The sequence below is a fragment of the Acromyrmex echinatior genome, chromosome 5 (assembly GCF_024713525.1).
Source record: "Acromyrmex echinatior isolate Ae372 chromosome 5, ASM2471352v2, whole genome shotgun sequence".
In the NCBI taxonomy this organism is placed as follows: domain Eukaryota; kingdom Metazoa; phylum Arthropoda; class Insecta; order Hymenoptera; family Formicidae; genus Acromyrmex; species Acromyrmex echinatior.
The window spans coordinates 7,317,371-7,343,006 of record NC_141856.1 but is presented as its reverse complement, the minus strand read 5'-3'; the positions used below and the strand labels follow the sequence as shown (position 1 = coordinate 7,343,006).

At 31.7% G+C, this 25,636-nt stretch overlaps 3 protein-coding genes and 1 long non-coding RNA gene across 6 annotated transcripts; 1 reads left to right on the top strand and 3 right to left on the bottom strand.

Moving 5' to 3' along the window:
- Positions 1 to 68: 68 nt before the first annotated feature.
- Positions 69 to 4,620, bottom strand: LOC105149218 (uncharacterized). Its single transcript, XM_087406546.1, has 2 exons — positions 4,258 to 4,620; positions 69 to 3,964 (listed from the first exon to the last, which is right to left on the bottom strand). The coding sequence occupies exons 1-2, from the start codon at positions 4,394 to 4,396 to the stop codon at positions 210 to 212; spliced, it is 3,894 nt and encodes a 1,297-aa protein (XP_087262672.1). The 5' UTR covers positions 4,397 to 4,620; the 3' UTR covers positions 69 to 209.
- A 4,124-nt stretch (positions 4,621 to 8,744) lies between these two features.
- LOC105149193 (hypothetical protein) lies at positions 8,745 to 17,966 on the top strand. 2 transcript variants are annotated; one of them, XM_011061444.2, is made up of 5 exons: positions 8,745 to 9,022; positions 15,125 to 15,197; positions 15,267 to 15,428; positions 15,783 to 15,936; positions 16,338 to 17,966. In XM_011061444.2, the coding sequence occupies exons 2-5, from the start codon at positions 15,126 to 15,128 to the stop codon at positions 16,451 to 16,453; spliced, it is 504 nt and encodes a 167-aa protein (XP_011059746.1). In that variant the 5' UTR covers positions 8,745 to 9,022; position 15,125; the 3' UTR covers positions 16,454 to 17,966. The 2 variants fall into 2 exon arrangements, with proteins under 2 accessions (XP_011059746.1, XP_087262561.1); XM_087406435.1 differs by lacking the exon at positions 8,745 to 9,022 and adding an exon at positions 9,042 to 9,143.
- A 454-nt stretch (positions 17,967 to 18,420) lies between these two features.
- Positions 18,421 to 22,859, bottom strand: LOC105149191 (UPF0764 protein C16orf89 homolog). Of its 2 annotated transcripts, XM_011061440.2 has the most exons (7): positions 22,186 to 22,859; positions 21,018 to 21,116; positions 20,659 to 20,808; positions 19,671 to 19,966; positions 19,384 to 19,525; positions 18,829 to 18,931; positions 18,421 to 18,562 (listed from the first exon to the last, which is right to left on the bottom strand). In XM_011061440.2, exons 1-7 carry the CDS (start codon positions 22,286 to 22,288, stop codon positions 18,421 to 18,423), a joined length of 1,035 nt encoding a protein of 344 aa, XP_011059742.1. In that variant the 5' UTR covers positions 22,289 to 22,859. The 2 variants fall into 2 exon arrangements, with proteins under 2 accessions (XP_011059742.1, XP_011059744.1); XM_011061442.2 differs by lacking the exon at positions 18,829 to 18,931 and having other exon boundaries at positions 18,432 to 18,562; positions 22,186 to 22,316.
- A 420-nt stretch (positions 22,860 to 23,279) lies between these two features.
- On the bottom strand, positions 23,280 to 25,102 carry LOC147909768 (uncharacterized). Its single transcript, XR_015545255.1, has 2 exons — positions 24,697 to 25,102; positions 23,280 to 24,590 (listed from the first exon to the last, which is right to left on the bottom strand). It is a non-coding gene; the product is annotated as an uncharacterized LOC147909768 (long non-coding RNA).
- Positions 25,103 to 25,636: the final 534 nt, after the last annotated feature.

Here is a 25,636-nt window from a genome sequence, read left to right as displayed (position 1 = left end):
TTTTAGATGACTTTACATGATGACTATACACAAAATGTTATTTAAAGACTAAGGCCTGTTTTCACAATATATGGTTACTTTAAGATTAAAGATTACCAAGAGATTCATCAATAAAATTCATTCATGAATTTCTAAATATCTATGTTATAAGTTAACAACGCGTATTTTTATTATTGAGAATATGTTGTTGAAAATATCGAATTTCTCCCTTAAGAAGAGTTTAAAGGTGGTATGGGATCGTTCAAAAATTCCTCCATCAAACTACCGTCGTCAAATGAAACCGGTGCTCCTGGATCATTATTTTTATCATAAAAACTATCTTCTAGCTGAAGCTCATTGTCTGAATGCATCTTAAAAATTTTTTCTGCCAAAAATTCATTTGCTTCTTCGTCTCTATTTTTGTTCCGATTTCTTGTGCTTGTATCTGGTATTATGGTCTCCAATTTTAAAATTTCGACATTTCGACATTGTGGAATTCTATCATAAAGTTGTGGAATTGTATAATCTTTTAAATTCGATTCTTTTCTTTGATCATTTAACGTAGTTACGCTATCTGAAAGTTGGATTAATTTTTGTAATTTTTCATCACTCGCTCTTACTGCATGACAATTATCTGATTTAATAAGTGACGATGAACTGGGGGAAGATAATTTCGAAAAATTTTTACAAATATGAAACGTACTTTTCTTAGCTTCATTATCCAACGTGTTAAACTGTTTATTATTATTATTATCAGATAATTGTGATGTATTGTTACCAGTATTTTTGAGAGATAAATTATTCTCGCACATCTTGCTTTCAGAATAAATATCGATTGTACTTAAATATTTTTCATCTCTCGAATTATCTAATTTTTCTGACGAATTAGCATACGATGTAACATTTACGTTATCTAGACAATTATCGTTTGAATCCAATAGTTGTTCAATTTTATGAATTGTATCGTCAACATCTGCATTTTTATGCGAAGAAATTCTGTCACACTCGTTATTGTTTTCTTCGTTGAAATCTATATCCGCCTTAAGTTCTCGAGATTGAGAATTATTACATTCATTCACATTACTTACATCTTCGCACTCTTCGATCGGCAATGCAATATCGCGTATATTACCTTCTGTCTCGATATTGAAATTTCTTAATGCATCTGTGATCAATTGAACTGGCAAATTATCGTTGGTTGCATTATCTACGCAATTATGATTTTCATTGAATATCAAAATATTCGTCATTTGAATACTTCCAATGCTCGAACGCGTGTTTTCCTGTATTTCGACGGTCATCGAATCTTCTGTCGCAGTTTGCGATTCGTTGGAAATCTGTTCCTGATCAATAACTATTATACACATATCGTGATCATGCTCGCTTGTGGTATTGCGATTGTCATTAGCATTGAATTGCTCTTCAAGATTGTTCCGATCGTTTCCCATCAACCGTTCGAGATCGCAGTCGAACGACGAGTTCCAATGGCGCACGACCACCTCGTTGTTCATTTGACATACAAACTCCGTGTCGAAGTCTTGCCGCAGGAACGTCGGAAACCTCGAGAACTCGTCGATCCTCATCTGGTTGTGAGCGCGACGAAAGATTCGCGTTATGATTTCAGGTTTAAAGAAGAAAGCGCTGTGCAACGTGCTGGCAGTGTTGTCATCAACGATATCGCGTTGTTGGCTTTCGCAAAATCTCTCATTCTTTAAGAATTGACTTTGTAGATTCTTATTGATGAGTATAATACCCCGCGGATGAACAGTCCATTCGATGTTTCTCGTAACCTCCCAGAGATTCAGCGGCATACGCGCCTGTCTTGCGTAACGATCGTTTGGACCAAAATTGTTGTGTATGTTCTGATGTGTGGAGATCATGGTACTCTCACAACTACTTATTGAAAGATCATTAGAGACGCTCGCTGGAGTCTCGACAACTTTTTCACATTCCGATAGCGTTTCATCTCTCGATGAATCGCGTTTTCTCCTAGTTTGCAGCTCTCTCTTGCTTCCCGATCGTTCGAGTTCGTTACGAACTCTCGAGGTACTTCGTTCATCAATCGATTGCTGAAAACTTGGCGACAAATTATATCTTCTCGTTCTCTCCATCTCCTTTTTATCTTCCAATAAGGAATCATTATAAGTTTTTAAAACTTTCATCTCTGGTACTTCGGATTCCTTCATCAATCGTCCGTAATTCAACGATGAATCTCGGTCCTTTCTTATTTCCAATTCTCTCTTATCCTCTGACAAGGTAAGCTCGTTATAAGCTTTTAAAGCTTTCAACTCTATCGCTTCGCGTTGTTCGATCGATAATTTCCGATTCGGCAACAGATCTCGCCTTTTTCTCGCTTTCGTTTCTCTTTTATTTTCCAACGTAAAATTATTATTGGTTTCTAAAGCTTTCATATTCATTTCACATGCCTCCAAATAATTCTTTTCTCTAAATGATGCCACATTGTGAACGGAACGCAAATTGACCGGTCGTCTACTTCGTTTCTGTTTGTATTTCAATCTGTGTCGTTCACTCAAAGAATCGCTCATCATCATCGACTCATCATAAGTTTCAGTCTGAACGCTCTTTCGACAATTTACAACAGACAACTTATCGGATGCATCAAAGACCTTTTTTGCATATCCCGAGGAACGTGCAGTTTCGGCTAAAGACTTATTTTCCCAGGAGTGCTTACCGTAAGATTCTTCCCATTTCTGAATTTGTTTCTTTAAACGGTATGCTTCTGAATATTTAAACGCGGATTTGTCAATCCTGCTTCTCTGCATATTGACGATAGGCTTAAAAGATTCGAATTCTTTTCTATTAATATCAAATTCAACGTTTTTATCATTGATATCGATTGATCGCACGTGATTTCCATTTTTCGAACTGTTACGCAAAGCACGATGGCACCCGCATGAGATTTTCAGAATCTTGTAACGTTCTTTTTTACTTGAACTAGTTGGTGTTGATTGTGTGTTGACTTCATAAAGGTACCCTTTACGATTGACTTTATCGATCCATTTCTGTCGATTCACAGAAACGGGACAGAACTTCGCTTCTAATTTTCTTACGAGGGAGGCACATGGCTTAGCCTCTGTATTTCTTGCATTCATACTCTGGAACGAAGGACACTGCACGATCTTATCAACTCCTTCTTTTTTCTCTTTCCTTTTCTTCTTCGATATGACATAAATATCATAAGATTCCGTTGATTTCGCGTGATCTACTTCGTCAGATGTGACGTTTTCGCTTTTTAATGAAACATTTTTCTGATTTTCGTTCAAAATCTGTTCTTCAACTAGAATAGTTTCTTCATTACTTTTTTCTTCTTTTTTTTTCACTGGAATATATTCTATACCGTCTTCTTTTTTCAAGGTACTATTCACAATTTTTGCTAAATTATCCTCCGTTAGCTGTGTATTTCTTTCTGCATTGATTATTTCTTCTTTGTTCTTTTCCAAAGAAAGTTGCTTTATTACTTCTTTTATCACAGGTGTTTGCGCAATTGAGTCTTGCTCGTTCCAGTAAGATCGCTCTTGTATCCTGGCACGCGCATCCATCACATCTTCCGCGGTTACATTCAGCATCCTCATTGATTTTTCAGCCACGCTCAAATAATCGGAATTGTAATCGTTCGTGCCATTCGCGCCATTCGCGCCATTCGTGCCATTCGTGCCATTCGTGCCATTCGTGCCATTCGTGCTACTCGTGTCGTCACTGAATAAGGTCGTCAAGGATTTCGCGTTCATTCTATTGAAAGATTCTTCAGAGTGCCTGTCCAGATTTAACAGACTCGCATACTTGCCTCGTCTAATTATTGCTATACCAAGACACTCATCATCCAGAGAATGACCAACTCTGCCGGGAACATTAGCGATACTCCCGATACTTCTCCGCGCTATTATTGTAAATCTGCGGAATTTCGCTAGCCTTCGTAGCTGCATATACCATTTGAGGGTCGTGCACCATTTGCTGATCGAGATAACTGGAATAATTAAGGTTTTCACAGAGAAAAAGGAACTTGTAATTTCATCATCTATTCTCTAAAACTTTTAGATTAAATCTCATTCTGAAGAGTGAAATTTCCTCTTATGGATTGAAAATTGAGTCACTCTTTTCCAAGATTGGTTCAATTTTTGTTCTTTAGAGTGAGATTCCACTCCTCAAGAAACTTAGAGAATGTATTTGCACTACATCTATGTATCTCTTATTATCAATTCCATTCTATTTACTAATTATTATTATTATTATTATTATTATTATTATTATTATTACCACTCAGACTTATTATTTTATCTACAATAAACTCAACAAAGAGCGACGTCGGGAAGCTTTCCTTCGTAGCATGCCATAGCAGGCAAGTAATGACGATCACGACGACTTCCAAAATAATATCTTTAAGAAAACTGAGTACCATCCAAAGTATGAGCAAATTCTGCCGGCTTCGCGTCACTACTGTGTAAATATTAGCCACGTATGCGAAGAGCAAGATGCGATCGATGATAAATCGTGTGACGACGATCCATGATAGAACTGAAGAAATTTTTCATCCTTAGCTCTTATTTCTATGACAGGAATATTTTTAGATTATACCAGCAGATACAATAAGAATTGTATCTTTTTATGGCAAGTATACAAGACGAAGTGCTAACTCGTCTTAAGCCAGTCGATATTCTCTACATCCAATTTGTCGGGTTGTGAAACTGAGACATTCGAGATCTTCTCTAGCTGCTGGTCCCACTTGAACCAGTTCCAGTTTAAAGTGGTGCTAGCCTTGATAAATAATGTAACACACTTAATTCGAGTAGTATATAATATTAATGCGTAAATTTCAAATTCTTGAAATTTAAAATTCTTGAAAGTTAAAATTGAAAGTCAAGGTTGATTTAAAAAAAATTATTTAAATTGCTAAATAAAATAATTAAAATAAAACATAACTATCAAAATATTGCAACATAATTATAATAAGAGAGAGAGGGAGAGAGATTATATATTATATATCATAATTATAATAATTATAAATAGCAATTTAAATCATCAATATTTATACGTAAAAGTGTATAATTGTGTAACTCATAAATATGCAACACACACACATTATAATACATATTATATATAATTGAAATGTGTGCTTGTTGAAATTAACCTTTACGATTTACAATTCTAAAAGTATTCTAAAAGAATTTAAACCTTGAAGTTTTATTTAAATCCTATAAAATACTGTTACTAATCATGTATGCTATTAAGATTGAGATATTTACCAGGCCTAAGACATTTACGATTAATATTTGCAGTTCAAGAGGCAAGCCAAACATCGCGTAACCAAAACTTTAAAATCAATTTAACTTCGAATTTATCTTCCGCCCTTAAAATCATTCTCGATTTAAACTTTTTAATTTTGAACTTTTTTGATTAGACAAATATTTTTGTTTATAATGTAGTCTACTTAACCCAATAGGTTAAGTAGACAGAACAACTGCGCATTTGCCTGCCATCAATGGACATGTAAAATTCCGATGTTTTATTTTCTTTATCCTAATGTAAATCACGCTGAGAACAGAGCATTAAAATTTAAATTTTGAAGATTTTCAAAGTTTAGATTAAAATTAAAAATAAAGAATTTTATTAATTATGAAAATAAATAAGACAATAAGAATCTTATAAAAAAGAAGAAATAAGAAAAACATATTCTTAACATTTGTACAGCAAAGGTAAGGCAACGTATGCCTGAAACCCTGCAACTGGTTTAACACTTCTGCATTTCAAGAGCATCTTGAACGAGATAAATGCACTATTAATTATAATCATAATCTTTAATTTGTTATTCTTTTCATTTTTATCAAAGACACACTTTTTAAAATTATGCTTTTTTATATTTTATATAATATTAACTTTATTTTTGAATGAAATTATCCATATGGATTATTAATTGCAATTACAATTGAGGGGATAGGCGGAATAGCACAATTTTACTTAGACCTTTTTCCGGTAATTACCTTTTTCATGTAATATTGATCGTAATAGAGATGATTCATAACATGTACTTCTTAAAGACATTACATAAATTCATTTAATATTGTATTCATTTATGTATAATAAAAAAAGCAGCAAATTGTATTTTAATTTTTATTAATATCAAGATTTTGTAATTAGGCTTTATTCCATCCATCCCTTCAATTCCAAACTTGCCATTTTTTCAACATTTCTCAAAGATGCTTTCTAAAAAATAAAATTTTTTAATTTTTTAATACTATTTTATATTAACATTTACAAAAATAAAATTTTAAAATTGTTTAAACTTACTTGCAGTATGTTTGTATATTTTTTTAAAATGCCATCATAACTAAGGCGTACATTTTTACAATATTTTGCAAAGTTGACGCGAGCGGATTATAATTCTCAAAAATTACGATAATTACAAAATATGATGGAGAACAAATTGGCTGTACTTAACTATTGTACTAAACTTTACTAAATCCAGTTATTGCAATTGTTATTTTCCATTCTAGTATAAACATTGCAAATGCAGTTTTATTTTTACAATAGACATATCTTTTATTCTAATATACTAAATTATATTGTAATAATAATTGTATAATGTATATATTATGTATATAAGTGATATACTTTTTAATTATGTTTAATTCATAATGTAAATATATTTATATGTACATATATATGTACATAAAAGTACAACACACACACACACACACACACACACACACACACACACACACACATATATATATATATTGACCATCTAATGACAAAAACCGCGGATACTTTTTAGATGACTCAATATATACAAAAAATGAGGAAAGTTTAATTACTCGGAATTGCCGCAGTAAACGTTCGTTTCTCAATTGATATGGAATAGCCATCCACCGTGTAAAACCATTCATTACCTACGTGCGCAAATACAACGGCAATGTCATTCGGTTCATCGCGGTGTTATCTCGAGGTCACGCAACGTGCGCAAACTAACAAGCACGTTAGTGAAGCACGTCGACTCCGTCTTGGATTCTTTCTTCTAGAAGCTATCGCGGAAAATTACATTGTGGCGTAACAACGATATACGTAATTATACACGTCATTCTCTGTAAATCGCGATACACATTTACAGATAGATTGGAAAGGACGTATCGCGCTCGTATCATAATTTTTCGTTTTTCATAAAGCAATTTTACTCTGTATGTCCTTATAATTCAGTTATATGCCTAATAACGCAGAAACGTTCCACTCTTGACCTTGCAACTACGTCTTAGAATATTGCGAGTCTCTCATAGTATTTTCATAGCGGTATTATAAGTTTTCAGCGCAGAAAATTTTAAAACGGGCATGATTTCTCATCAGGAAAATTGAACGAAACGTCAAGTAAAACATACTTTTTTAGATCTATAGGAAAGTTACGTGAAATTTCATTAATTCGTCGCCGCTCAGCTCCTCGGAGTTAACGACCGTGTCGAAGGAGTTTGACAGAGATGTAGCTCGTGGAAAGTCGCGGACGCCGAGACTTTCCCGGGGGAGCGAGACGTGCGACTTCGTGCAGTCTTCGTACAGAGGATCGGATGAGCGGCAAAGTTTACCCTCGGCCTGTCACAAGCGGCTCCAGCCACGTTCCTCGGAGCCGGAGATAAAGTCTCGCGTGGAGAGCGATTCGTATAAAAAAGCGTTCTGTCGAGTATGTACCAGAGTAGTGCAAGGGTCATGTTTGACTTAACAATCATATCATATTAAAGAATTACCGAGCTTACTTATTATATATTTATTGCTTATAATATATCTACTTATAACCCATTTATAAGCAAAACAAGTTACGATAATGTCAAAATGACGTTAAAATAAATCGGAAATGATTTTTAATGAAGAACTTTTAATGATCATTTTGGAGTCATAATGACTTCTGCTTGGATAATTACTTGTAATATACTTATTTGACGACAGATAATCAGAACAAAAATAGTGGTCAAAATGGCCAATAGGAAAGTTGTCGGCGTTTGGCTGAAATAAAAGGATCGCGCTACTCTGGTACATCTATTGGGTTGGCAAGGAAGTAATTGCGTTTTTTTAGCTCAAAGTTGTATATACAATATCTTCGTCAATAATGAATGAAATTTAAATTTAAAAAAAGGGTTTTAAAGCTTGAAATCTCTACTTTTAAAATCTTATCACATTTTTTTAAGTTTATATGAGTTTGGTAAGTTTTACATACAGAAATTACGAGCTGAAAAAGACGGAAAATTTTCTTCTCACTTTCTGGGTTTGTAACGTGCCCAAAACAAATTTGAGAAAATTTTCGATTACCTATCGTGAAAGCTTGATACTTTTCCTACAAAATCGTATTTTTAAAACTATTCCTACGATTTTTGGTTACTGAGTCATCGCGGATTAAATAAAAGGATCATTTTGACTTTAATTGCTCGTAACCCCCGGTTAAAAATTATCGTATCGCAATTTAAAAGAGAGATTCTTAAAGCTGAAACTTTACTCCAAGCTATATTTATATTGATTGATAAGGAAGTAATTGCGATTTTTACTGATAAACGCTTTTTAAAAAAAAACGCAATTACTTTCTTGCCAACCCAATAGATCTTCACTCTCGAGAGCCCCGCGCTCTCCTACCGCATCTCGCGATCGCGATACACGCCGTATTCGCGTAAATCGCGGTAGCGCACCGCGTAGGCCTCCCCGTCGTCGTCGTCGTCGTCGTCGTCGTCGCGGTGTTGGTACAACCGACCCGTGGCACCGATGTAGGTGTGTTACGGCGTCGTAGGTGTATGCCACATCGCGGTTTGGCGCGGCCGCCGCGGCACTGTTCTTGGCACAGTTTCTGGTCATCTCCTATTGCGAGCGGAACGCGCGCGCGTGCTGGACCTGCGTGTGATCTTTTACCGCGTCTCTCGCCTCGCCGCGCCACGTCGCATCACGTCGCGTCACGTCCCGCGCTCTCGTTCGTGTGCAGCATCCGCGTACGTTTTCCCGTGTAGGCACGCACGGTGCACCTGCGCGATCGATTCCCGAGGGAAAAGAGAGAAGAAGAAAAGTGAGTACGCGAATGATCGCGAATTGCCGATACCTTCCGCCCGTTTTTACGATCGGACATTTAGCGCTCTGGATCGCTATTGTTATTGGCGGATTGATAGTGCTCGATACGCAATATTATAGTAAGATCAATTACTTTTCTTTCAATTGAACGGTCGATCAAACGTTAAATTGTCGGTGATAAAAGGTAACAGAATGTAAACGGTGATGCGTAAACAAGAAAGCTTGGATAGTGATGTAACCGATCATTCAGAGAGCGTTTTACAGTGCTGTGATAGCTCGATCGCATCCGTACAGAATTTAATTTTTGCTCTTACTATTCGATCGCTATTTCTAAATTATTTTAAATTATTGATTTGATGGAGCTATCATTAATGACTATTATTATTATTATAGTCTAATTAATAAAAACAATTCTATATATTTATATATGTATAGATATTTTATGTATGTTTATAAATGTATATAGTACGAAAAAGTACTTCGACAAACTCCGAAGAGAAGTTTCGCAAATATTATAAAGCACAAGAAATTGCGTTTAAGTGTGCGAGGTAAAGGAAGGTCGCACGTTAATCGTGACTGAGGTATAAAAATAAAATATGTGCAATTTCGCATAGCCAAATCTTTTAGATGTGCTTCGTAAATACGCGTGACTTGGAAAGGACCATGTCTTACTCGTATCGTAATTTACGCTTTTCATAAAGTAATTGTGACAAGAGCTATTGTGGCTTGTCACAACGATGTATGCACAAGTGCTTACAAATTACTTAAGTGACGCTGGCGTTTCTCGTATTCGTATAAAATACTCGAGACTTTTGCGCGTGTTTTGCGGAAACGCGATGGCTTATTAACACCAATAGCAGGAAATCTTCCAAGACTCGTGACAGGTCCGATAAGATTTACAAAATCAATTTACTGTTCGCGCGTACGAATGCGCAGTAGCATCCTCGATCGCGTGCAAACGCAATCAAGTATTGGGTGCTTCCATTTGATGACACAAGTAGATATAAGTGTCGTTCCGTCTTTGTCACTGTCTGAATGTCAAGAAGGATAGAACGATGCTTGTGTTGACTTGTATCATCAAATGGAAAGCATTCATTATTAGTAGACATCGGATTTTTAGGCAGATATTTTTTGCAGACATGCACAAAATATACAAATTTGCACAAATATGCAAATATGCACAATACGCACAAATAAATATGCATTTTTAGAACGCTATTTATTCAGATAAATTTCTATTTTGATGTTATTTTCCAAGTTGCATCTAAAAAAATATGAAATTGCATAAGAATCCAAATGTCTAATTATTAGTATAACGATAAGTATAACTTATAATAAAAATTTTTTTAATTTCACAAAGAACAGTTTTACTTAAGCATCCGTAAAGTGAGTCAGATATAAAAATAATTTTATTAGACTGTGTGTGTCGAAATAATTTATATAGTTGCTAGAATGTCGAAACTTTTGCTTATTATGCTTGAGTTTCCTACACAAGATATTGCAAAACCAATTTGTTTCTTCTTTTATTTTTTTCTTTAATGAGAACTATCGATCAGTGGTCTTCAAAGCGGCCTAACTTTAACGGTCGAATATCGATCTTCTCCATTCTTTGCTTCTCTTGACATACCGCACCTTTTCTTCTTACATTAATTGACTATCGGAACGCACGCGAAATATCTCGACAAAGAGCCTTCTTTCCCTTTCCTTCCTAATTAATCATCGTATCTGGATCAAGAAAACCCATATTGGCCGATTTAGCGGGCCGATCGAATAGTATCGTATATTTTTAAACGGTGTTTTTTTGCGCTTACTCATCGTCTAAATTTAACGTCAATCGTATTCGTATCGATTGCGACAATGTCTTCTGTAAGAATTCTTCTTTTTTTCGTTATCTTTGCATAATATTTGTAAGTATGTTCAAACGTTCGTTCATATGCATCGTACTTGAAAATGCAATGACTAATACCTATATCGGAATCATTAGATATTACACCTATTCTCTAAAATTTTTAAAATGAATTATCACTTTGAAGAATAAAATTTCGCTTTTAAAGATTGAAAATTGACCCACTCTTTTTCAAGACCAGCTCAATTTTCGCTCTTTAGAGCGTGATTCCACTTCAAAAAATTTAAAAAGAACCAATGTGTAATACGTTAATTTTTAAAAAATAAAATAAGATTTATAAATCACAAAATGTTTTTTAAACGCGTGTATCAAAATTAAAATTAATCGACTTTATTCGGAATATAAAAAGTTATTATTAATAAGTTTACGCAAGCGTAGGTATATGAATCCATTATTGATTTATAATTTTCAATCTTTAGAGTGAGATTCCATTCCAAAAAATTTAAAAAGAACCAATGTATAATATGTTAATTTTTAGAAAATAAAATAAGATTTACAAATCACAAAATGTTTTTTAAACGCTTGTATCAAAACTAAAATTAATCGACTTTATTCGGAATATAAAAAGTTATTATTAATAAGTTTACGCAAGCGTAGGTATATGAATCCATTATTGATTTATAATTTTCAATCTTTAGAGTGAGATTCCATTCCAAAAGATTTAGAGAGAACCAATATGTAATAAGTTAATTTTTAGAAAATAAAATAAGATTTACAAATCACAAAATATTTTTTAAACGCGTTTATTGAAGCTGAAATTAATCGACACTTCACTTAAAAAATATAAATATGTTATTATTAATTAATAAATTTACGCAAGCGTATATAAATCCATTAGGTCATAATTTAATAATATACACATCATAATATACACATCAATGTGTATATTTTCTATTTTCATAATTGATATTTCTTATGATATTTATGATACTTAATAATCAATGCCTTCGGAAACGGTTGCGCAAACGCGTAATACTACTTCGCGATGACTTGAAGACTGGTATAATACCGACATTTAAAACGCTCGTTCTCTTTAGGAAAATGATCTCCGAGCTTCACAGTGATCTCTTGTGTAGTGACGCAATCTCTTTTTGCGCAAGCCGGATAGAATCGCGCGTTTCAGCGGCACTCTTCCGGAATGCACCTCCGAGCAGCAGTCTTGTCTATTATAATAACAGGAACAATTTACGTTAGGCCGGAATCAGACTATGCATTGAAGAACGAGATTAAAGACTAAAGATTGAAATTTCACCAATGAGGACAAAGAAGTTTTGACTCCTTTTGTTCTGATTGATCAAACTTCAATCTTTCAATCTTCAATTTCATTCTTCAATGTGTAGTCTGATTCCAGCCTTACGAGAATTACGATTGTAATTTTACGATTGTAAGTTTTCATTATACAAAGTGATTTATCATCATGCTTCATCATTTTAATTATTTCTCTGTTAGATTCTTTTCATGAAAAGAACGATTTTTTCTGGAGCATTTAAAAATTTAGCTGAATGCAAATGTAGAAATAATTATTTTAAATTATCTTAATAATTATTTAAAAGATACTTTGTTTAATATTAGAAATAATTATGTTGGATCATCCAAATAATTATATTATATACACTCAAGCTAATTGCTAGAATTTCAAAACTTTTTCCATTATCATCGTGCTTCAGCGCGTGTCCTACATAATTATTTTGATACTTTATAATTACTTTTAAACGTGGTCTAATTTATATACTTCATTGTTCTCTGCATGTATATTTTCTTTAATAAAATATCGAAAGTCCAGTAGCGATACACTCGTCATCGCTGATTATAACATCCGAAGTGAGAAAATTCATGTGATTTATGCATTCCTGTGCGAACTATTCGTCAACAAAATCCGAAACCGGTTATAGCTCGGCAAACTTACAAAATGCGCTAGAAATTCTTCGTTGACTAGCCCGACACCGTGTAGAACAATTCTCTAATTAACCGTGTCATTTAATTGTTCCATATTTTCCATTTAACGTCCATGAAACTGACAATGAGTTCCGCAAGTCTTCACGCTGCTTAGTAAATTTGCTTTGGACCTTCAACGATCATCTTACGAAACACACAAGAAACATTCTGCAATATTTCTTCCTTCTGTTGTCACGAATCGAGATCGCCGAGATAGGTATCGAGGCCTCTTAATGTCTGACGCTTTTTTCAAGCCACGCTCTCGAGTGTCGGTCAAGTACAGCCGTCAATTTACCATGAACTACCAAGGTAATCTTAATCAGCCGGTCATCATTCGACGGTGATGTAGTAGCTTTTTTCGCGAAGTAAACGGCGTAGGATCGCGCAGAGACACGTTTCCTTATGAGGATCAGAAGACCTCGACTTGGTCGGCGAACGTACAGCCGTGGCTGTGTATACGCGATTTTGTAGCGATCTTGTTCTTTAGTCCTCGAGCCGACCTTAGATCGGAGAGAGACAGGCTCAAAGAAATATTGGTTTGAGCAAAACACGCCTACCTTCGTCTGTTGCTATTCGCTTGGACAAAAATGGAAAACTCCGTTCTATACGATGACTGTATATACTTAAATATCAAAGGAGCAATGGTATCCCTTGAGTTAAATAACATTTTGTTATTTTTAATTTCTATCTATGTCAAAATGTAAATTAATCCAATCTATTTCAGTGCTTAGTTTCCAAGTAAGCATCGTTCATATTATTAACGTATGCATTTAAATAAAAAATAAACAATAATTTGAATCAAACTGAATATATTTTCTTGAATTAAAGGATGCTTAATTTCCAGTAAGAGATGCAGATGATACAGTGTAATACAGTGAATTATTCTACATCTTTATTATTTACCAATGTTAAACAGAGATGAAATGGTCACTGTGTTACACTCTATCTCTTGCTGAAAAGCACCATAAATTAAAGACGCTGTATCAGAATCTGGCCACGAGCGATTTTGTCAAAATCCTTCAGAGAGAATCCTACACAATGTAATATAATGTATAATAATAACATAGTGATCATTTCTCTATTTAATATTGGCGAACAATAAGGATGTAATGATTCACTGTGTTACATTCTGTGTAACTTATGTTACAGTCTGTCTCTTGCCGGAAAGCAAAATTGTTTAACTCTATTATTTTATATAAATTAACGACGTATTGAAAGAGCAGTAGCGACCTGTAAATATAAAAATAATTTAAATGATGTATAATTTAACATTATTGAATTTGACAATGTATGTTAAAAATAATCGTAAAAAAATCATGAAGTATTCAAAATTTTAAACGTAACATAATTACGTGTCATGTCTTTTTACTATCCGCAGAGGATGTATCTATTTCCCGCCACCGGATATCGAATCCCTGAGTGTTGGAGAAATAATAATAAACGCCGGAAGGAAGGTCAGCGACGACGAATACGCGACTTGTTTAAGTGTCTAAAATAGAAGCGAGCGCGCGGCACATGCCAATGACCCAAATTTCCCTTATTCTCGACATAACACGAATTAACTACTCGCGCGCGATATTGCGATACGTCGCGGCGAGAATGGATCACGTTGTCGCATCATCGCCCAATATTCCGTAATCCACTGCGTCATCATCCGCAATTGATGGGTGAGGTGCGGGTGTGGCGAATTTATGATAGGATTATGCAAAGCATATTCTGATCTATTTTGATCAAGATAATGTCGAAAAAAATCGAGTTAGTTTTTAGAAACGCAATTTTTCTATATCCCTTATTTGATATTTTCAAAAATTGATGATTAAAAAAATTTCTAACTCAAGGAACATATAAAAGTCAACAACATATTGAAATGACTTTATTTTGAGTCTTGACGTCAATAAACAGTCAAATGTTATAACCAGAAATCATTTTGACTTTCATGATTTTGACTTCAAAATAAAATCATTTCAACTTGATGTGTCCCTTGGAAACTTATTTTTCTTGCTTTATTAGCAAATACTACTTTTAGCAATTTTTCATTTATTACGTTAATGTTTATCAGATTTGATAAAAGAAAAGATTATAATTAATATTCAATATTAGAAAAAAAATATTGCAGAAACTTACATAAAACAAAATTATATTTATGATGATGAATAATACATATTTGTTATATATTTAAATATTTTGTAAATAGTAATAGTAATATTAATAAATAGTAATATTAATTCGATAAAATAATGGAACTCTTTATTATTTTAGAATGCAGCTGACGACCTGTTGCAGATGTTGTTCCTTGAAAACGGGAACAATTTTCAGTGGAGTATGTGGCATCGTAAGTACATCATTTCTATGTTTCCAACTCGCACGTGATTCAATTATTACGTAAACCGATTTTGTGCAGGTACTAGCTGTGCTTTTCCTGATCCTGATCTTCACGGCGAACGTAGAATGGAAAACGATAATCGTCGACATTCTAGACAAGACAGCCGTAAAGATCATCTTCGCCATCAACCTCTGCATGACCATCCTCATCTCTACATTACTCATAATCGGTGCTTTAAGGGTAAAGAAATATTGACAGTACATCTATATACAATAAAATGTTGCAGAAGAATAATGAGAGACATTTAAAATTGTAGACATAAAGTCACTAAATGTTTAGAATTTTTTAATCTAAAATGTTTGTGTAGACAATACAACAGATTTTTCAGAAAATTTATAAAATTTATTTAGCGACTATAAAATTTAATACTAAATATATAAAAATATATAAAAATTAATAATTTTACACATTGTATATATCATATAATGTATATACAAAATCGAAAAATATATTATGCATATTGTTCTTAATTTATTTATTATCTGATATTATTTTATATAAATAATTTTAATGATGATCGGTTTGGATTCGCAGAAAAATACATTTATGATGCTTCCATGGGTGGTTCTGGGTCTTATGCTAGCCGTCGCCTTTCTTGTGAGCGTCCTTTACACTGCAATTATGTTCTTAGTAAACGGCGAAGTTCTTAACGGCGTTCTTTGGCTCGTATTTGGCCCAATTGCCGTCGGTGAGTATTTAATGTCAGTTGCGCTTTGAATACCATCGCGAATTTTCAATAAAATTTTTGTTTACTCAGAAAAAAAAATATTTTAAAAAAGGCAATTTCTTTCTTGTTCATCATTACGAATTGAGGAAATAATTGAAAATCTTAAAAAAAATCATAATTGAAGTCACAACCACAGAACTATCTATGAAGAACACAATCTTCAGTCAGAAGATAAACTGATTTCTATGGCCAGCCTGACCATAGAAGTCTGATGGAAGTTCAACCATAGATAATCTGTGGTCATAATACTGTTGACAATCTAAAATTAACTAATCTTTTTATCAAAGAAATTGATAGACATTGATAGTACGTTTGTGCAATTAAGGCAACTTATAGTATAATAGTGTTTTAACCTTTTGCAGCAATATACACGTACATGTGGCTGGTGGTGTACAGCTATTTCCAGCAACTGAAGATCGAGAAGATGAGCAAAAGAATGGGTCCTTATGGAAAGCCGTACAATTACCGACGAGCATGAGATTGAATGTGTAGATACGCGATTGCAGAGGCCTGTCAGCGAAAGCGATCGTGGAGAACGGTATGACGACCGCAGCAACCGCTACCGCTCGTATAAACATTTACAAACTCGTCGACTCACGACACGTTGTTAGAATCGGTTGCAAGTTGCAGCGGTTTATATCGTTTTTGCCAATAATAAGTATCTTTGCACGGAGAGAACAATTTTGCTGAAGTATCTAAAAATTTAAATAGATTACAAATGTGAAAATAATTTGTTTTGCGATTAAAATGTTTATGTAAGACAATACAAGTATGATGAGCAATGCTGCAAAAAATTTTGACGTTGTAATCAATTTGAATATTTTATACACTGAAAGAGCAATTTTATTGAAGAATCTAAAAATTTGACTAGATACAAATCTGAAAATAATTTTGCAGGAATCTTAAGGATATGATGAACAATGCTGCAAATATTTTGATATTTTAGCAATCATTTTTGTCGTCCTACCTAATCGTTTTGATGATCCAACAAAATTATTTTTCAGATCTATATTTAGCTAAATTTTTAGATTTTTCAGCAGAATTGCTCTTTCAGTGTATAATTATTTTTACAATCAAATAAAATTATTTTCAGATTTAACTAAATTTTTAGGAATTTTAGCAAAACTATTCTTTTCATGTGATTCACTGAATAACGTCAGATTAAAGTCAATTTTTCTTACAGTCATTTATCTAACGGGAATATCTTTTTGTTAATTGTAAATCTATATAAACGGCATTATAAAGATATTCTCGTTATAGGTTGCACCAAAGCACGATATATTTCATAATTTACATGACCGGATACTTCGTAAAAAGTATCCCTTAATCTGCGTAAAATAAGCATAAGCTAGGACATTTTTACATTAGAACTTATTTATTATATAACTATCATTATTTTGTTTATAATGACCGAATAAATACTCCCGTAATTTTAAAGTTACTTCCGTAATTTTCTGTTTTCGAATAACTAAAAAAAACTGTCAAGTATTCCAAGTGCAATTATTAATCAGAAATTAGCAAAGAATAAAAAAATATGCTTTTTATATGCTATTAATTAAATATCAAATAATATTAATTAAGAGATTATTAATTTAATAGTCTAAACTTAAACAAAATGGAGTAGAAATAGAAAATTAACGAAGTTACCGATAAATTAATTTATATTATTATAAGATAGTTTATGAAATGTTTTTATGAGACGAATTTTCGTCAAAGAATTAGACACTGCCTTTCTCAAATCATCAAGAGACAACAATAAGATAGAATTCATTAGTAGATTGGTGAGACAATTAATTCACATCCTTAGTTAATTTTTTTAATTTGTGGAAGAAGAAGAAACGGAAGTGTGTCACACACACAAAACAAGTTTTCATACCAATACTATTAGAAAAATAGACTCTCTTACTTTAACTATTTATTCTGATTTTTCCCTTCGAAAAATGTGTGCCATTGTATCTTTTCAATCTTAATAAATATTATTTATTACAATACTTAAGAACAAATTCGTTTTTTTCAATACTGGTTATTAAAATTCTAAAAGTTACTATACCTTTCTAATAAAATTAATTCTTTTATAAAATATACATATATATCTGTTGCACATACATAAATATATTTCAGCTCCACAGAAATAATACAATTTTTCGAGCGATACACTATTTTTTACCGAATACATTTGTTATATTTATTTTTCTTAATTGTATTTCTTGTCGGGAATATAAGATAATTTTGTGTGTGTGTGTGTGTGTGTGTGTGTGTGTGTATATACACATAAAATATATTTATTATATTACATAAAATATATTCTGTTTTATACATATATATTTTTTTTCTTATAAAAAATTATGAAGTTGTAATTGTAAAGAACTTCAACAAAAAATCAGATCTGCAAAACATTAGAAAGAAACATCAGATATAAAAGCGCTCCATATAAGTAACAGAAGTTTAAGGCTGACTAAGAGCATTTTCTATATTTTCCCGAATAAATACGGCAAGACTCGCAGCAGCAAGACTTGTCGTATGATTGTCACATCCAAAGTCGGTTATCGACGATGATCGCCGAGTGATTTGGTGTTCGTTAGAAAGTCTGAAACATTTAACATAACATTCATTTACGATATTTTTCTTACAAAATATTTAGTAAATATTTATAGAATCTTTAACATGAATACATTAAATACACGTATAATGTATTCTAATTGGTTGAAGTCAACACATTTACATATTATTGCAATTATACATTAACAATTCTATATTAACTGTAATAATTGCGACGTGATGAAATATTGTAATTGCATAATTAGAATATGTATCTCTATAAAAAAATATGTTTTCTAATGCATAGACAATTACTCGATTACACCAAAGCAGCCACTCCAATGAGGCCAACTCAGTATTATATCTTCATAATGTTTATCGACGAATTCGTAGTAACCCTCCATACCGCATAGAACAACTAAAAAGGTACGCAATATTTTTCATATTTATTTATATATAGATATATATTTTCTTTTTATTTAATCCTTTCATTACGAAAGACGAACATATACATACGCTTAATTGACAATTCGTATACGCAAGCATGTTGCATCCCGACAAAAATAAAAATTGGAGTGTAAATAAAAAATAAATATTGAAGTGTAAATAAAAGGAGTCACAGAAGAATTTAAACGAAATTTCTAGGAGGCGAAAATTGAGACAACAAGAAGCCTATACCTTTTTTTATGTTCTGTTGTCTCAATTTTTGCCTCCTAGAAGCTGTGTTTACGCTTTTATCACATTTTCCTTCGATTTACTCCAATTTTTATTTTCGCCAGAGCACGCATAGTCAATTTATGTACGAAACATAAGCCGCAATTAAAGAATTAATATATAAAATATAAATATTTTTATCGCTCGCACAATTACCTTGCTCCAACATGAGATCTCGCGTAACGTTTGGGAAGTTCCACGCTTCGAGATTAATGAGATCCTGAAAGATCCTGGTACAATACGTGGATACCAAAGAGGAGAGCGAAGTCGTTTTGTCGATGATCTCCTCGCATCCCAGCTAAAATCAATTTCTTTTTATTAATCAAATTTGGTAAACGTAAAAATACCCGAAAAAGATTTCTTCTCTTTTTTTCTCGTGAGCGTAATATACGCATATATAATATAAGTGTACGATGTAATAATTAAGTTTCTTAGCCTCTTACTACTTTAGCAACTTGAACGATGAGCAATCTATGCGTAAGAGGATATCCAGTAGTATCATCTTCCTTTATCAATGTTGCAACACAAGCAACAGGAATTTCACATTCCTCCTTTAAACTGCTACGCATTATTTCGATTAAACATTGATCGCTTTCCGTTTCAGTGGGTGTACCATGCCATATTGATCGAACAACTTCCTGATAGTTTAATAATTGAGGATGAGATCTCAATTTTGAAAAGACTTTCGTCCACGATATAGGTTTTATCCACTGATTGGGATTGTTTAAAGTCGATAGCACTGTAAAACTTTAGACTTCAGAAAATCTGATTGATTACTTAATAAGCAGTGACATTAATCAATAACTAAAAAAGTTTTCCAACAACGTAAATTTAAACGTAAAAAATGATTTTGGAAATTCTTAATTTCAATTTTTAATAATTATTAATTTAATTAAAAATTCTTAAGTTTAAGAGTGCAAATTGTTAAAAGCAATATTTTTAGCATCTCAAATCTATTTTCTTTTAAAGAACTCGGGAAAAAATATTTTATATATAATTATATAAAATTATATAAAAATATAATTGTATATAAATGTGTGGACATATATATATAATTGTATATAATTATATATATTTATATATAATTATATATATATATATAAACTTATATATAAATTTTATATAATTATATATAAAATTATATAAAATTATATATAATTATATATAAAATATGTCCATTTATATACATATATATATATATATATATATATAAAATAATATATATATATATATTTTTATATAATTTTATATAATTATACATAGAATATTTTTTCCCGGGAAGCTTTCCTACATTTTTCTACAATTATTTGCACTTTTTATGTTCTTCGTAAACCCATGAATTTCAAATATGAAAACTGTGCAAATAAATAAAATGCATTAAAGGAAACCAAATCTATGTTTTCGTGTGTATCATATATTCATTGCACTTACTTAAAAATTTAGTTTCGTTCTTCGGAGCAATAATTTTCATCAAATGTTTTCGAGTTAAATCGGATAGTACAACCATTTCTTTGAGAGCAATGAAGAATTTGTCTTCCAAATATTGGACGTTTTCATGTAGGAGTGCCGCCACCAAATTAGCTATTTTAATAGCAATAAATATTACGCAAATTTATTAAAAATTACATTACAAAAATATATTTGTGAATTTTTATATTAAAATTCTTATTTCCTAATTCAAGCTTCATATTTTAAAAATCTTAATCTGCTAAATTCTCGTAAAAGCAATCTCTCATCGATATCATATTGATTATATCGGTTTTAATTAGAAATTATATGATTCTCTTTACCTTCGGTTAAGGTAATACCGAAAGCAGCATCCAGATTCATCTGCTCTGGTCTATTGTTCATGTAGTCAAGGATCTTTTGTAAAGCGATTAATTTTTGCTCTGGAATAGTCGTTATTTTATTATTCTATTTGGTACACTTTGAGAGAGAGAGAGAGAGAGAGAGAGAGCTCCATTTGCCTACAAATTAATTGATATAGCACCATTTGCTTACATCACATTTGCTAACAGTTTGTTTACATATAAAAATTATTATCTATTTCTGGATTGCTTATGTGCACTATTATTAACAAATATAAAATTAAAACGAAAAAGTGCGTTTGCACACACATATTATTGAAAACAAATCGATTACCTACAAGAATTTTTGTATACAAATATAAAATTAAAATAAACCCTAGTGAAAATTTTTCTCAAAATTTTTTTCAGAATTTCTATATAATTTTATAATTTTCTCACATTTTTTTATACGAATTGGAATATTTCTCAGAAAATGTACATCTTTTCTCAAAATTTTTCATATATGTTAATTAGGAAATATCGTAAGATTTATAAGATTTTTTGTAAGTAATTTCTGATGAAATGTTAAAAAATCTAAAAAAATTTTAAAATATTTTTTTTTAATTATAGGATGAGAAATTTCAGAATATTTTAGAATTCACTTGTATAAAAAATTCTGAATATTTCTTCACAAATATTATATTATTAAGTATTTCTGAAAAATGTTTTAATTCGTATAAAAATTATAAAAGAAATTTTCACCAGGGAATTATGTAAGAAAATAATTTGTGTTTTTTAAGCAGAGAATTTGTGTTTTAAAACAGAGAATTTATGTTTTTAGTACTTACAGGCAATCGATCTGTAGACAATAATTTTTATGCAAACGAACTGTCGACAAATATGATGTAGGCAAATATTGTAAGCAATCAACTTGTAGGCAAACGGAGTTCTCTCCATTTTGAGACAAGTTCTTTCACAAATATTCAATAATACATACTTTCAAGTATTCAACAATAAATTTAATAAAGACCAGAGGCACATTAAACATGTTCAATATATATTTCGATATTTTAGAAACATCTCGGAATGATATATTTCAGTACAATAAAAAAAATTTCTTTACAAGTTTACATAAATCTTTTATCACCCTGTTTACTGTCAATTCACTCACGGAAACTTTCGGGATTAAATGCCGCTTCAGTTCGCAACGAGAAGCAAGCGAACAGAAGGAGGATCCTGAGGATACTGGAAAATCCTGGAACTCTAGTTTCCATCGGGACGGCTATGTAAAGAAAAACCGATAAACTTCATTTTCATGCCGTTTATATAAATGAAATCCCCACCCATGGGCACATCGACTAAGCTAAACGTCGGCGAAATTTATCGTCAATTGCTTCTTCTTCGATGAAGAAAAAGCGCGATGCTCTCGAAGCGAATTGGTAAATGCCGAAGCACGTGGTACTACTTTTTCTTCATGAAACAGACGTGTCCTGACAGGAAAAGTGTTCTCCACGGGACCTGGATTAACGGCTTTCCGACCACATCTGCGAGAGATTCGCTCTCTATTTTCAACAATTCTATTTCGATTAAAAAAAAAATGTTATTTATCATACAATTACAATAGCTTGTAATTAAAGAATACACCCTTTTAATAAAGATTCTAGAATAACAAAATCTTATATTTAAACTTATTGTTCCTAATTTATAACAACAAATGTACAAAATATTTGTTCTCTTGATTAAATTTAATCTTTTTACATGCTCTCGAGTGTTAAAAAAAACTCAAATATATTTAATTTTATGTCGAATAAATATATGAATAAATTCAACTTAAAAGAGCAATCCTCAAAATTATATAATAATAAAAAAATAAATGGCAAAAAGTTTTTGCCTGTTCTTCTTGAATAAATATTTCAAATTAGATGCTATACATTAATAGCTTTAATTATGTTTAACCCATTGAATTATTTACAGATAGTTATTTATTATTAAATATATTTTTTTTTTGAGTCGTTATTTTTTAAGAGAAAGAATATTTAAAATAAGTTTTCAAATATTTTTAACCAATATTCAAAAACGTATTTTCAAAAAATTTATATTTTAAATCATTAAGTACTAAAAAAATATATATATTAACAAAAATTAATTTAGATTTTTTCGAAAAGATTTTTGGTTCGCAAATTACTCTCGTTTATTATTGGACATGATAAATGAAAACTTATGTCTTAAGATAAATGAATGTTAAAAAATTTGTAATACATAATATCTAAAAATAAATTGCCTCCTGTTTATTTATTCGTAAATAACACCACTGTCATATATTATACAAACAATTTACAAGTTATAGAATTAATTATATATACAAAATAAGACATAAATAAGTTCCTTATTTATATCTTTTATATTCTTTTTTTTAATAAAGATCTCTCAAATTCGTATCATACTTCTGATTCAATTTATCTTATATTTTTGCATGTAATAAGTAAATCCTCGTAAATTTCCTGCTATATTTATTTCTTATCTTCTGTTTAATAATTGCGGAGATCATAAATGGAAATGGTCGCAGTAATAGAAAAAGTCGGAAAATGTTTCCTTTCACGCACAGCTTCATATATTTCATAAGTTTTTATTAATCTTATTACTAGTATTCATTTTCTTAAGAGATTAAAAAATCTCTATTTTTTTCAAAGACTTCTGAAAATCCTATCTAAAAATCCTATCCTTTATTACATATTTTTATAATAAAATTATATTAATTATGCTCTTTCTTATCAGGTTAATTTGGACAATGTATAATTCATAATATAAATATGTTATAAGACACATATATATAAGACAATATAAGTTAAATATATTATAAAATTCTTAAATTAATATATATATATATATATATATATATATATATATATATATATATACGTCAAATGCAGTCTGGCAAGCCCAAGTGCTAATAACAAACAAGTACTGAGCATAAAATTGTACCTGCGACTTGAATTTTTTTTAAATTTATAATAGCTATCGATCATTAACAGTTGACGCTATGTTTCAAACGTACTAATCGAGTAAGATCGTATCTCTACTTTGACCAAAGCAAATTATCTCATTCTAGCTACATATATATATTAGATACGTAAATTAAGAATATCACGTCAATTTGATCTCATTCGTTTCAATCACAGATCATCATGTTGGTCCGCATTGTCTCCGAATTCGATTTCTAGCTGCAGTCTGTAATCCATGGCAACAAAGACAATAACCAGAAGCACAGGCAAGCGAAATCTAGACTGCCAGCCGAGCTTCAATATAAACATCAAGGAACGATGAAGGGTGCCACTGTTTCCCAGGAAAATGTCAGGCATCCTTTGCATCCTTCGATCAAACCTTCGGATATGATTTGGATCAGTGCTTTATTGTGCACGCTCCTAACTGTATCTCACTAAATGGTGAGAAACAGAAGTCCTCGGTCCTCATCCGGGATTCGATCCATATTCCTTAAGGTAATCAGATAATCTACTCAAATCTACTTTTTCATGAGTGACTCCTCGTCTTGATGGTCAATGTTCTGCATCACCGTATCTGTTAAATTAAGAAGACTTATATGAATTCTCTCTTTTTCTTTCTAAAATGTTAAATTATGCAAATGGATTAGCAACGAGTTATTTGACGTTAGGACAATACTAACCGCATTATCGTCCACCGTCTTTACCACTCATTTTTGACAGTTCTTGGGCTTGACCCCCACACACGCATGCACAAACACAAACACTTCGATGCACTCAGGTACATGAACTCGTAATCTCGCTGTTCTATCACAATGATCAGAACAAAATGGATGAGGAGTTAGCTGATGGATCGAATTTTAATCTTCAAGAATTTTTAATCTTCAAGAATTTTCAACGTCTTTTGTTTTCAATGCCTAGCATGATATGGATTCAACTTAATTTGTATATATATAATACAACATAAACATATGTTGATGTATATATACGCATACCTAGTGTAGATAGAGATAAAGTGTAAGCAAGTGTAAGCAAGTTAATGTACAATACAATACAATAATTGGTGTAGATTAGTGCAGATAGTGCAAAATAAATTTTGTGTATGTTGAATTACGTAGTCACAAATATTTTCGACTGGTAATGCAGTATTCTTATGATAATCCAGATAACAAAAAATTCGAAATCGAGTTATAAAACATCTTAAGGCGTCTTTTATTTTTTTTAAGTGTCATTAAAGTATTTATAATCGATTCTTATTTCAAGACCGTCTTAAGTAATAGGCCTGTTCTTTTTGACTAAACTTTTGCACCAGTACATCTTTCTTCCTCTTCTTTCCTTCTAGTGAGAAAAGGAAGAAAGATGAACTGATGCAAAAGTTCAACCAAAAAGAACAGGCCTATTGTCTTAAGACGCTAATGCAGCCCTCTGATTGGTTCGTGACTTCTTAAAACCGTATTTAAGACGGTCTAATATAAGATCTGACTACGAATACTGGACTTTTTTTTATTATCGCTTAATACATTATATCAATTTAATTATTGTATTATTAAAATATTATTATTTATTATTATTATTTAATTATGTTATTTAATTATTGTATTATATGTTATTATTTACGATAAT

Coding starts and splice junctions, on each gene's coding strand:
- LOC105149218 (XM_087406546.1), bottom strand. CDS start 4,396: ATGGTACTCAGTTTTCTTAAAGATATTATTTTGGAAGTCGTCGTGATC. Junction 3,965..4,257: donor AGATAAAATAATAAGTCTGA/GTGGTAATAATA, acceptor TAATTATTCCAG/TTATCTCGATCAGCAAATGG.
- LOC105149191 (XM_011061440.2), bottom strand. CDS start 22,288: ATGGAAACTAGAGTTCCAGGATTTTCCAGTATCCTCAGGATCCTCCTT. Junction 21,117..22,185: donor ATTTAATCCCGAAAGTTTCC/GTGAGTGAATTG, acceptor CGACTATTCCAG/AGCAAAAATTAATCGCTTTA. Junction 18,932..19,383: donor AGATCTCATGTTGGAGCAAG/GTAATTGTGCGA, acceptor GTACCTTTTTAG/TTGTTCTATGCGGTATGGAG.
- LOC105149193 (XM_011061444.2), top strand. CDS start 15,126: ATGCAGCTGACGACCTGTTGCAGATGTTGTTCCTTGAAAACGGGAACA. Junction 15,429..15,782: donor TCATAATCGGTGCTTTAAGG/GTAAAGAAATAT, acceptor TTGGATTCGCAG/AAAAATACATTTATGATGCT. Junction 15,937..16,337: donor ATTTGGCCCAATTGCCGTCG/GTGAGTATTTAA, acceptor AACCTTTTGCAG/CAATATACACGTACATGTGG.